The 11,831-nt window shown below is 50.8% G+C and overlaps 1 protein-coding gene across 1 annotated transcript; it reads left to right on the top strand.

Annotated features, from left to right (window-relative positions):
• The first annotated feature begins 677 nt into the window (after positions 1-677).
• Positions 678-1,979, top strand: LOC115645451 (olfactory receptor 52D1-like). The gene is given in 3 exon segments (XM_030550122.1): positions 678-1,064; positions 1,066-1,642; positions 1,776-1,979. Coding segments are annotated over 3 exon segments (924 nt in total). The 5' UTR covers positions 678-921.
• The last annotated feature ends 9,852 nt before the right edge of the window (positions 1,980-11,831 follow it).

Genomic DNA, 11,831 nt, shown 5'->3' with positions numbered 1-11,831 from the left:
GGGACCGCAGAGGTCTCCTACATTTCCAGTGGGGTGAGCTGCAGGCTGCGGCCAGCCCTGGGGGGCTCTTGAGCTGAGCTATTCAATTAAAAGTCGCCTGAGCGCTGAATGTGAGCTCCACGTCGTAACACAGAGCAGCGCTCGCCCCCGGGCATCCCACCCCTGGGGATGTGGGGGAGCCGGCTCCCTAGATCACCACAGGAGGGCGCAGGCGGCAGAGGGTGCCTGTGGGGGGCTGTTTGGGATCGCCTGGCTCATGTCAGCCCAGTTAGACGTGCTGCTCCATTGCAATGGCACACGGGGGTGGCCGCAGCACGTGTGAGCCCCAGTCTGCGGGTGTGACAGCCCTGCTCCCCAGACTGCACCGTCTCTGCCTGCGCTGGAGGAGCAGTAATGTGATCAGTCTGGAGGAAGCTGCCTGCTCGCCGGGTTCATGTGCCCCCTCCCCGCAGACAGCCTGAGGCCGTGGCTGTAAGGGGGCTGAACTCCCCTCGCAGCGCCGGAGTTAACGCTGAACCTCATGACGACACTGTCAGCGTCAGTGTCAGCTGTCCCACCGCTGGTCACGTCAGCTGATGGAAAACGGGAGGGGTGGGGTGCGGTGCAGCCCGTTCCCCACCCCCCTCAGTCTCTGCTCACCAGACTTTCCCCTCTACATTCAGAGTTGGGTTCTATTTCATTGGAGCAGTTTGGGGCAGGAGCTCGTCAGGCAGTTTTGGGTGCTCCACAAATCGCAAGGTTGCAGTCTCAGGCCTGGAATGGGTGGGGGCAATAAACGGGGACATGCCGAAGGCCTGGGGTGACTACTGCGTTCCTTCATTCTGTGCAGGGAGCCCTGCAATCATCGTTCCAGTGTGTGCCTAGCCACAGGGGCTGGAAGCAGCCGTGCTGTGGAGCTGAACAGACCCAGCCGGCCCCACCATGGCAGTTTCAAATTGGACCACACCCCACCCCTCCACCTTCATCCTCCTCGGCATCCCGGGGCTGGAGACAGCGAACGTCTGGATCTCCAACCCCTTCTGCTCCGTCTACATTCTGTCCCTCCTGGGGAACGGCCTCCTCCTAGCCGAGCCTCCATGAGCCCATGTACCTTTTCCTTTCCATGCTGGCGCTCGCCGACCTGGTCATCTCCACCACCACCCTGCCCAAAACCCTCTGCATTTTCTGGTTCAGCGACGGGGCAATACACACCAATGCTTGCCTGGCCCAGAGTTACCTCCTTCACTCACTGTCAACCATGGAGTCCGGGTTCATCCTGGCCAAGGCCTTTGATCGCTACGTCGCTATCTGTAACCCACTGCGACACTCGGCCATCCTGACCAGTCAGGCCACAGCCAAGATAGGGCTGAGTGTTGTGATGAGGGGAGTCCTGTTACTGGGCCCACACACATTCCTGCTGCAGCGGCTCCCATACTGCAGGACCAATGTCATTTCTCACACCTATTGTGAGTTCATGGCACTGGTGAAACTGGCCTGTGTGGACACTACAGTCATGACAGCCTATAGTCTGGTTGTAGCATTTTGCACCAGCGGTTTAGACCTGCTGCTGATTGTCCTGTCCTACGTGATGATTCTCTGGGCCACCTTCAGACTCCCCTCCAAGGAGGCGCAGCGCAAGTCCCTCAGCACCTACAGCTCCCACATCACCCTGCTCTGTGGCAGGGAAAATCACAAACAGTGTCTGTGGAATATCAGGGCAGTTCACAGTCTGTTCCTTGTAGGTCCCAGGTCTCCTTCTCAGGCCCTGGCTGTGCTGCAGGGACGCTGCGGGTTAGATACTTGCAATGCTGGTGTTTTACACTCCTGCGTTCTTCTCCTTCCTCTCCCACCGCTTCGGCCACGTGGCTCCCCACATTCACATCCTCATTGCCAACATGTACCTGCTTTCCCCTCCCATGATGAACCCCATCATCTACGGTGTGAGAACCCCAGAGATCAGGCAGAGGGGTCTCCACATTTTGGGCATTAAAGCAGCCTGAAGGCCCACAGGACAGTCAGTGGCTGGGGAGTAAGGTCTGTGCAGGTGACATCAGGCTCAGCAGGGCCCAAGATCCAGACGGCTGAGTCACTCTCCAATATGGAAACCCACCTTAGCCTTGCTGAGCCGCAGGGCTAATAAACAGGCTTGTCTGGGTCTGCAGAACAACACAGCTTTGACTTTTCACTGCTCTAGAACATTGTTATCACTTGTCATTTACACGGGCCCGGCCCAGATCAGGGCCTCATCGTCCATCATTCAGCTAGAGACTATTATGGCCCACGGGATTCTACCCAAACAGACAGGATGGCTGCTCCTCTGTCCCCGGCACACACCTTCTCACGCCCAGATGGTTACCCCTCTCCCCTTTCCCTTGCACCCTCTGAAGCCTAGTCTTCTGCTCCTCTCCCCTCTGAGAATCTTTCACAGGTTCCCAGGCCAGAAGGAACCTTTCTGACTATCTCATCTGACCGACTGCCTGGCACAAGCCCCAGTCCTTCACTCAGCGATCCCAGCACTAAGCCTATATCTTGTGTTGAGCTCGAGCATGTACGTTTTTAGAAAGGCATCCAGTCCCAATCTCAGATCACAATCTCAGGCTGAGCGATGGTTGGTGAGAGGAACCAGTTTTTGGTCTTCCACAGTTTTCTCACCAACAGAAGTTGGTCCAATAAAAGATATCACCTCCCTCAGCTGGTCTCTCTAATGTCCTGAGAGTGACATGCTGCGACCCCGCATGCAATATATATTCCAAGCAGTTCAGTATATGTAAGCAGAGGAATAGTCCAGCCATTGTGGGGAACTTTCCTGGCTTCTACACTACACCGGTGAAGTGGGCTGGTGAAAGGATCTGAATCCTCGCTCCCACTTCCTTTACCCAGAGGCCTCCCTGCCCTTAAGACTCCCCTTCCACTCTCCTGTCTGGCAGAGTCCTCATAACCCCAACAAGGCTGGGCCCAGGATTCCTGGGGGGCCCAACCCCCAACCCTGCTGTGGTCACCTAGAAAAGGGTGTCTCTACGCACTGGTCACTTCCCTGAGGGATAGCTCAGTGGTTTGAGCATTAGCCGGCTAAGCCCAGAAGTGTGAGTTCAACCTTTGAGGGGGCCATTTAGGGATCTGGGGCAAAAATCTGTCTGGGGATCGGTCCTGCTTTGAGCAGGGGGTTGGACTAGATATTTCCTGAGGTCCCTTCCAACCCTGATATTCTATGACCCACTGATTTAAAGTAAATACAAGTTATTTAATCAACAATTAATTAAAAAAAATAAGGAAAAAATAGGAAAGGTTAAAGGAAAACACATCACCCTGCTCTGTGGCAGGGAAAATCACAAACAGTGTCTGTGGAATATCAGGGCAGTTCACAGTCTGTTCCTTGTAGGTCCCAGGTCTCCTTCTCAGGCCCTGGCTGTGCTGCAGGGATGCTGCGGGTTAGATACTTGCAATGGTGGTGGCCGCACACCTCCGGTCTTTGGGTGGTGGGACCCTTCTTCCCAGCGTCAGCCCCCCATCTAGTTAAGATCCCCCTCCCAGCCTGGCCTGCAAGGATTCTTGGCTGGGGGTGTCTTTCTGCAATGGGCCCCTTGCCCAAGGTCCCCCGCCTGGCTGGTCCCAATTGCTCACCACACCTGGCTCCAGCCCCAGCTCCACTCATCCTCAGCACTAACGCTGCTTCTCTGGCCCCTTTGGCTCTGTGGCTGCAGTCCTGCTCCCAACACAGGATCTGCTCCCTCTGGGCTGAGTCTCTGGCTCCGTGGCTGCAGCTCTGCTCCCAGCACAGGATCTGCTCCCCCTGGGCTGTGTCTGGCTGGCCCACCTCTGCTCCCAGCACAGGATCTGCTCCCCCTGGGCTGTGTCTGGCTGGCCCACCTCTGCTCCCAGCACAGGATCTGCTCCCCCTGGGCTGTGTCTGGCCCAGCTCTGCTCCCAGCACAGAATCTGCTCCCCCTGGGCTGTGTCTGGCTGGCCCCGTTCTCCTCCCAGCACAGGATCTGCTCCCCCTGGGCTGTGTCTCTGTGGCTGCAGCTCTGCTCCCAGGGCAGGTCTGCTCGGTGGGCTGCTCTGTGACTCTGCTCCCAGCTCTGACCTGCTCCCTAGGCTGCTTTTCTGGCCCCTGTGGCAGGCCCAGCTCTGCTCCCCAGCTCAGCTCGGGCCCCTGCTCTACCCTTAGCTCTGCCCCACTCTGTCTCACCCAGGCAATCCAGCTCTCATAGAGGCAGCGTCCCCCGTCGCACCTGACTCCCTCATTAACTTGCTCGCCCTGTCAATCAAGCTGACCGGGAGCACTGGCCTCTCCCCCATTGTTCCTGGGGAGTGCCTCAGGGTCCTGATTTCCCATCGACCCCTCCCCTTTTACTGCTGGGAGCTAGCAACCAAAACACGCCCTCTGAGACCCCCTACATATACACAGTATTACACATTAACAGCAGTTACAGAGCCCAGACTGGGAGGAATGGGGGAGCCCTGAAGGGACTGCTTTCCTATACAGTCACTCCCAGGGGAGGTGCAGCTCACGGCCTTTCCCTGGCCACTCCTGCAGCATTTCTCTCCTCTCCATGCTGGGTTCAGTGCTATTTGTGAACTCCAGAGCAAAGTGTAAGAATATAACCTCTCTCCATGTAACTAAGGCAGCCAGAGAAGGTTCCCATCATCCTGGCCTGACCCTGTCCCAAGCTTTGGATGAGTGGGTGCGCCCAGATCCAGCTGCCAGTTTTCTAATGTTTGCAATTCCCTAGTTCTCTGCTGTCCTAGCCCTCGCCCCATGTGGAGCAAAAACTTCTTTCCCCAGCAATCTGTCACTTCTGCAGTCCCGGAGTCCCCTTTCAGGGGCAGGATTTTTAACAGAGTTCTGCTCCAGGAACAGCCTCCATGACTAGAAGGATTTTAGTAGCAAGGTTCATGGTCTTTTCACCCCATCCAGCAAGCTGGATGTTCCTTTTTCAGGGACTGGAGTTAGTTACTGTTTGAAGAGTTCAGTGACTGATTTAGTTGGGGTTGATCCTGCTTTGAGGGGGTGGGGGGGTTGGACTAGAACCTCCTGAGGTCCCTTCCAACCCTGAGATTCTATGATTCCATGGTACCTGAGCACCAATGTAATGCTTTTCCCAAGGACGCAGCCCATCCTTGGGGTTTTCATTGCTGGGCCAGACCCCCACCCGGTTGTTTGCTTCCCCAAGGACAGGCAGTAGGAGTGAGACGCAGCTGAGAACAGCCGGTGATGGGACCATCCAGCGCTGGGCCTAGCCTGGCAGGGGTAGGAACAGATACTGGAGTCTCAGGAGCAGGGCCGGCTCCAGGTACCAGCCCAGCAAGCAGGTGCCTGAGGGGGGCCAAGGGGAAGGGGCGCCCTGTTGGGCACTTCGGCGGCAATTGGGCAGTGGGTCCCTCGGTCCCTCTCAGAGGAAAGGACCTGCTGCCGAATTGCCACCGAAGAGTGAGGCAGTGGGGGTAGAACTGATCGCGATCGCGGCTTTTTTTCTTTTCCCGATACTTGGGGTGGCAAAAAGCTGGAGCCGGCCCTGCGCAGGAGGCAAGGAGGGAGTGGAACGGTTTGGAAGGGGGTTAGGAAGGAAGGGCAGCTGTGTGGCCCAGGAGGGCTTGTCAATGAGATCCAGGGTTTCTCCATCTGCGGTGGGATGTGTCTGAATCTCCACAGGGCAGGAGATCAGTCTCCCCTATTGCTACCATGGGAGACTGAGTGATCCTTCCCCTGCAACAAGGCTGGGTTCACCAGGAGTAGCCCCACCCCAGCAGTGCGACCAGGTGGAGCTGGTGACAATGGATTTGTCTCACTGTTCTCTAGGGGAGATTTGATTTCCTTGCCCAGTGCACCTACTGGGACCTGAGGGGTCTCTCCACCCCTGCTGATGGGTAAAGAGATACCCCCTGGCTGTGGGGATGCAACCCTCCAGCGGGGATTGTGAGCAATACCCTGCCAGAGGAGGGCCTCCCTTGGCCCGAGGGAAGTGTCCCCAGCTGCACAGTCATTGCCAAGGGCCTGGGACGCCTGGGACCTTCTCCCATCCATGTGAAGGGGTCGAAGACTTGGGGGCATGACAGGAGCTTAGCCTGTGCAGTGACTTTCTTCAGGTACGTTAGCAACGAGAAGAAAATCAAGGAAAGTGTGGGCCCCTTACTGAATGAGGGAGGCAACCTAGTGACAGAGGATGTGAAAAAAGCTCATGTACTCAATGCTTTTTTTACCTCAGTCTTCACGAACAAGATCAGCTCCCAAACTGCTGTGCTGAGCAGCACAGCTTTTGCTACGGTCTCCCACAGTGTTCTTGCCAGCAAGTTAAAGAAGTATGGCCTGGATGAATGGACTATAAGGTGGATAGAAAGCTGGCTAGATCGTCGGGCTCAATGGGTAGTGATCAACAGCTCCATGTCTAGTTGGCAGCCAGTATCAAGCAGAGTGCTCCATGGGTCGGTCCTGGGGCCGGTTTTGTTCAATATCTTCATTAATGATCTGGAGGATGGCGTGGTCTGTACCCTCAGCAAGTTTGCAGATGACACTAAACTGGGAGGAGTGGTAGATACGCTGGAGGGTAGGGATTGGATAAAGAAGGACCTAGACAAATTAGAGGACTGGGCCAAAAGAAACCTGATGAGATTCAACAAGGACAAGTGCAGAGTCCTGCACTTAGGATGGAAAAATCCCATTCACTGTTACTCACTAGGCACCAAAGGGCTAGGCAACAGCTCTGTAGAAAAGGACCTAGGGGTTACAGTGGACAAGGTGCTGGATATGAGTCAACAGTGTGCCCTTGTTACCAAGAAGGCTAAAGGCATTTTGGGCTGTATAAGTAGGGGCATTGCCAGCAGATTGAGTGACCTGATCATTCCCCTCTATTCGACATTGGTGAGGCCACATCTGGAGTACTGTGTCCAGTTTTGGGCCCATACTACAAGAAGGATGTGGAAGAATTGGAAAGAGTCCAGCGGAGGGCAACAAAAATGATTAGAGGTTTGGAGCACATGACTTATGAGGAGAGGCTGAGGGAACTGGGATTGTTTAGTCTGCAGAAGGGAAGAGAGAGGGGAGATTTGATAGCTGCTTTCAACTACCTGAAAGGGGGTTCCAGAGAGGATGGATCTAGACTGTTCTCAGTGGTACCAGATGACAGAACAAGGAGCAATGGTCTCAAGTTGCAGTGGGGGAGGTTTAGGTTGGACATTAGAAAAACTTTTTCACTAGGAGGTTGGTGAAGCACTGGAATGGGTTCCCTAGGGAGGTGATGGAATCCCCTTCCTTACAGGTTTTTAAGGTCAGGCTTCACAAATCCTTGCCTGGGAAGATTTAGTTGGTGTTGGTCCTGCTTTGAGCAGGGGGCTGGACTAGACAACCTCCTGAGGTCCCTTCCAACCCAGATATTCTATGATGCTATGGTTTTATGAATATTGACTGTATACCAGTATTTCCAATGTCTTTCCTCCTGAGTAACACCCAAAAAGTAGTTTACATCCAGTGTAGCCAGCACATTGTGGGAGGAACCATTCAAGGTAACAGTCCATTAAGAAACACAATAGGCCTTAGAAACAATGAGGAGTCTGGTGGCACCTTGCAGACAAATAGATTTACTTGGGCATAAGCTTTCATGGGTAAAAAAAAACCACACTTTTTCATATGCATGGAGTGAAAAGTACAGGTACAGACAGAAATGTACTGACACATGAAGAGAAGGGAGTTACCTCACAAGTGGAGAACCAGTGCTGACAAGGCCAGTTCAGTCAGGGTGGATGTGGTCCACTCCCAATGACTGATGAGGAGGTGACAATACCAAGAGAGGGAAATTTGTGTTTGTAGTGAGCCACTCACTCCCAGTCCCTATTCAAGCCCAAATGGACGGTGTTAAGTTTGCAAGTGAATTGTAAGTTAAGTTGCAAGTGAATTGTAGCTCTGCAGTTTCTCTTTGAACTCTGTTTTTAAAGGGTTTTTTTTATTATTTTATTTTTTTTGCTGAAGGATGACTGCTTTTAAATCTTTTATTGACTGTACAGAGAGATTGAAATGTTCTCCTACTGGCTTTTGTATGTTATCATTCCTGATGTTTGATTTGTGTCCATTTATTCTTTGCCTGTATCTGTAACTTTCACTCCATGAAGAACTGAGGTTTTTTACCCATGAAAGCTTATGCCCAGATAAATCTGTTAGTCTTTAAGGTGCCACCGGACTCCTTATTGTTTTTGTGGAAACAGACTAATATGGCTACCCCTCTGATAATAGGTCTTAGAAGAGGCTTATCCCCACCTGATGGACTTTCCTGTGAACCTTCCAGCCAGGAAATGGTTATTGGCCCCTGTTATAACTCACTGACACATGCAAATGCATGTGACCAGCTTATGCGACACTGGACACAACCTTGTTCCTGTACTTTTCCAATAACTTTGCTGCAAGCTTTCACTTAAAAAATGTTTGGGACAATGAAGTTCCCTCCACATGGCAGAAGATATAACAGGGAGAAGCGACATCATCACTTGGTCTCATTCCCCCCACAACTCAACACCTGGAAACACCTTAGGAAGTGAACTGGGGATGTGGTCCCAGGTTGAAGGGGTAGAAACCCTGTATACAGAAGACTGGTGAATTGTTTGTACCATCAGGGTGAGACACTGCTTGATTCAAATCCTGTCCAGTGTAGAAAACTTAGATTATGATTGTATTTATTTCTTAGGTAACCATCCTTGATCTGTGCACTTAATACTTACAATCACTTAAAATTGTCCTCTCCACATTGAGAGAGGGGCAGGCTGGGAAATAAACTTATACTGGTCAGGATTTTGGCCAGGGCAAGATGATACAGCTCTTGGGTCCTAGGCTGGGGAGCTGGCTGGATCCTCTCTATTGTTGTTTCATGGCTGGCTAGTGAAATCATTCATGTAACTGCAGCTGGGTGTGTCCCTGACTGTATATAGCTGTGTAAGTGCAAGACCTGAGAGGATTGCAGCTTGTCCCAGTCTCACAGTGTGAGAGGGGACAGAGATTGGTGCGCCAGAGGGCTTAGTGGTATGTCAGTTCCAGGGCGCATCCCTGGGAAGTCAGTCACACCCAGACAATGAACAGACTCTACTAGACCATGTGTCCATTTCCCTGTTATTATGCACTCAGTTACTGACAGGGAGACGTGGTTACATCAGGGAAGTCAGGACTCCTGGTTTCTGTCTGTCATTCTCTGTGTGACCTTGGCCAAATCAGATAACCCGGTACCTCAGCTTACCTATCTGTATAATTGGGATATGTTCATAGTGAGTTTCCTTTGCTAGGTGCTTTGAAACCCCTTCAATGAAAGGTGCTGCATCATCTGATGATAAGGATCAGAGGGGTAGCCATGTTAGTCTGGATCTGTAAAAGCTGCAAAGAGTCCTGTGGCACCTTTTGGACTAAGAGACATATTGAAGCATGACCTTTCGTGGGTGAATACCCACTTCGTCGGATGATAGTTACTGATGAGAATTACAGATCTCTGATCCCTTAGCTACAGCCCAATGTGTTTGCAGAAAGTGTTTGTGTCTCTCCTCAGTCATCTTTCTCCAGATATGTCTGTCTAATATCTACCCAGCCATCCTGGGCATTTACAGGGCCTCAGAATCTAAGGAGACCTAATATTATTACTAATAAACCATAATTTAAAAATATACACAAATACACAGATCAGCCAATTCCTCTCTGACTCAGCACAGAGCCCAAGATTTCTCATCTCCCTTTGGGAAGGTCCCTTAATTACTGTTTTCTCCTAAAGCTGGATGAATACCACAGAAGCAAAGACAGGCTTGGCTCCAGCTTGTTTTTTCTCAGATGCCTGCATCTTCCCCTGAGGCTGAGTGAACCCCCCTGAGATTGCACAATGCTGTATTATAAATGGTGCACACCCCTGTATCAGCTCTCAGTGTGGGATGCTGCTGCAGATGCTGGGGTGAGAGAGGTGCGGGACACGGACACCTGAGGGGGATTCCCAGGGAAGACGCTTCCATCTCAGAATTCACAGGTACCATCTCTTGCTGCTCAACAAACTGAGTGATACGTGGGTGTGACGGGATAGAGAATAGATCTGTGGTCCTTTCTGCTCTGCACAGCTGTTGAACATCCCAGAACCCTTTGCACAGGTGATGAGTTTGCTCCAGTGTCATGTGTCAAAATTTCCCCCTTTGCTAGCCACCCCCATCCCCCATCTGCAAAGGGACTCCAGCCCTGAGGTGGCTGCATTTCAATTGCACAGTGGATCCCTCAGGATGAAAGGTGATCGGAGATGTGCAATAAAAGGCCAATTTCTGAGGCCCTGGCCTATGCTTTGTTCAACTCCCCTCAGAGTGAAAACTGAGTAAAGACCTGAGGAGCCAGCTGTGTGCTAGTGCATGGACACTGTCACCTCCCCTCTTGGTTGTTAACAGTGGAGAAGGGGGCTGTTACCTGACTTTTATCTGCTGGAAAGCCTGGCGATGTCAGTTAAGGCTCCTCCCTGGAACAATTATCAGAATTTTTCAGCAAGGGCAAGACATCTCTCATAGCTTCATTCAAGAAGCCAGTTAAATTCTTATGTCTGAAACTTTCAGAAAACAATTCAGCCGGATGCCAACACCCAGTGTGGGAAATTTCTGTCCAAATGCTTAAAAATTGGCAAACTTATAAGCAATTGAAAATCAGGTCTTCTGATGGAAGGTGTCAGACAGCTTAACTAATGGCGGTGCCAGCAGCACCACCTACAATGACCAATCCATGCGTGAATTCCATTTAGCTAAGCTCTTTGCTACAATAACGTATGTGGCAAGGAGTTCCACTGGCCAAATATGTATTACATAAATAATTTTCTTTTATTAGTGTTATATGTTCAGACTTACAATGAAATTGAATGTTCCCTTGTTTGTATGTTATGAGACACATTAAACATAAAAGCCTGATCTACTTTCCTCATCGATAGATTCATAGAGTTTGAGATTTAAAGGGACCATTAAATCATCCAGTTTGACTTCCTGTATAGAACAAACCATAAAATTTCATCCAATTACCCCTGTATTCAGCTCCATAACTTGTGTTTGACTGTGGCCTGGTCTACACTACGATTTCACATCAGTAAGAGGGTGAGAAGGCACTGCAAGTGTCAGCTACACTAGCCCCCTCACAACGGGCAGAATTTGTTCCATCTGAACCATTCAAGAGAGATGATTATCCAGCCTCCTTTTGACATCCTCCTTTGAAGGAGTTTCCATAACCTCCCAAGGCGTCTGTCCCATTGGCCTCCTCTTTTTGCAGTTAGGAAGTTTTTCCTGAGATTTAGTCTAAATCTGCTGTGCTGTAGCTTAAACTCAGAGCTTCTTGTCCTGCCCTCTGTGGCAAGAAACAACAACTTTTCTCCAGCGTTTTTATGGCAGCTTTTCATGTATTTGAAGACCACTACCATGCCTCCACTTAATCTCTTCTTTTCCTTCAGCCTTTGTCGTATGGCTTCCCTCCCAAGTAGCTGAAGACTGTTGGCATGTCCTCCCCTCAATCTTCTATATTCCAAAGTAAAAATACCCAGTTCCTTCAGTCTTTTCTCTTATAGCTTCTGTTCTGTTCCTCAGATCATCTTTGTCTATCACCTCTGGATTCTTTTCAGTTTCTCTTTATATCCTCAGTGTAAACTATTTGGTCCTTATTTTCAGCTGGAATTGTCTAGCTTCATCATCCAGCCCTTGGATCTTCCTTTGCCTTTCTCTGCTAGATTAAAGACCCCAATATTACTATTTAAGATAAATAAATAAAGCTCTTTAAGTCTCTCTCACACTCTGTAATTTTCTTCAGCCCTGGTTCATTTATGTGGCTTTTTGCTCCACTAGCTTCAATTTTTCAACATCCTTTTTGAAATGTGGACCCCGGG

Source organism: Gopherus evgoodei, chromosome 1 (assembly GCF_007399415.2).
Source record: "Gopherus evgoodei ecotype Sinaloan lineage chromosome 1, rGopEvg1_v1.p, whole genome shotgun sequence".
In the NCBI taxonomy this organism is placed as follows: domain Eukaryota; kingdom Metazoa; phylum Chordata; order Testudines; family Testudinidae; genus Gopherus; species Gopherus evgoodei.
The sequence above is the reverse complement of the archived record's forward strand: the minus strand, read 5'-3'. Positions and strand labels throughout refer to the sequence as shown.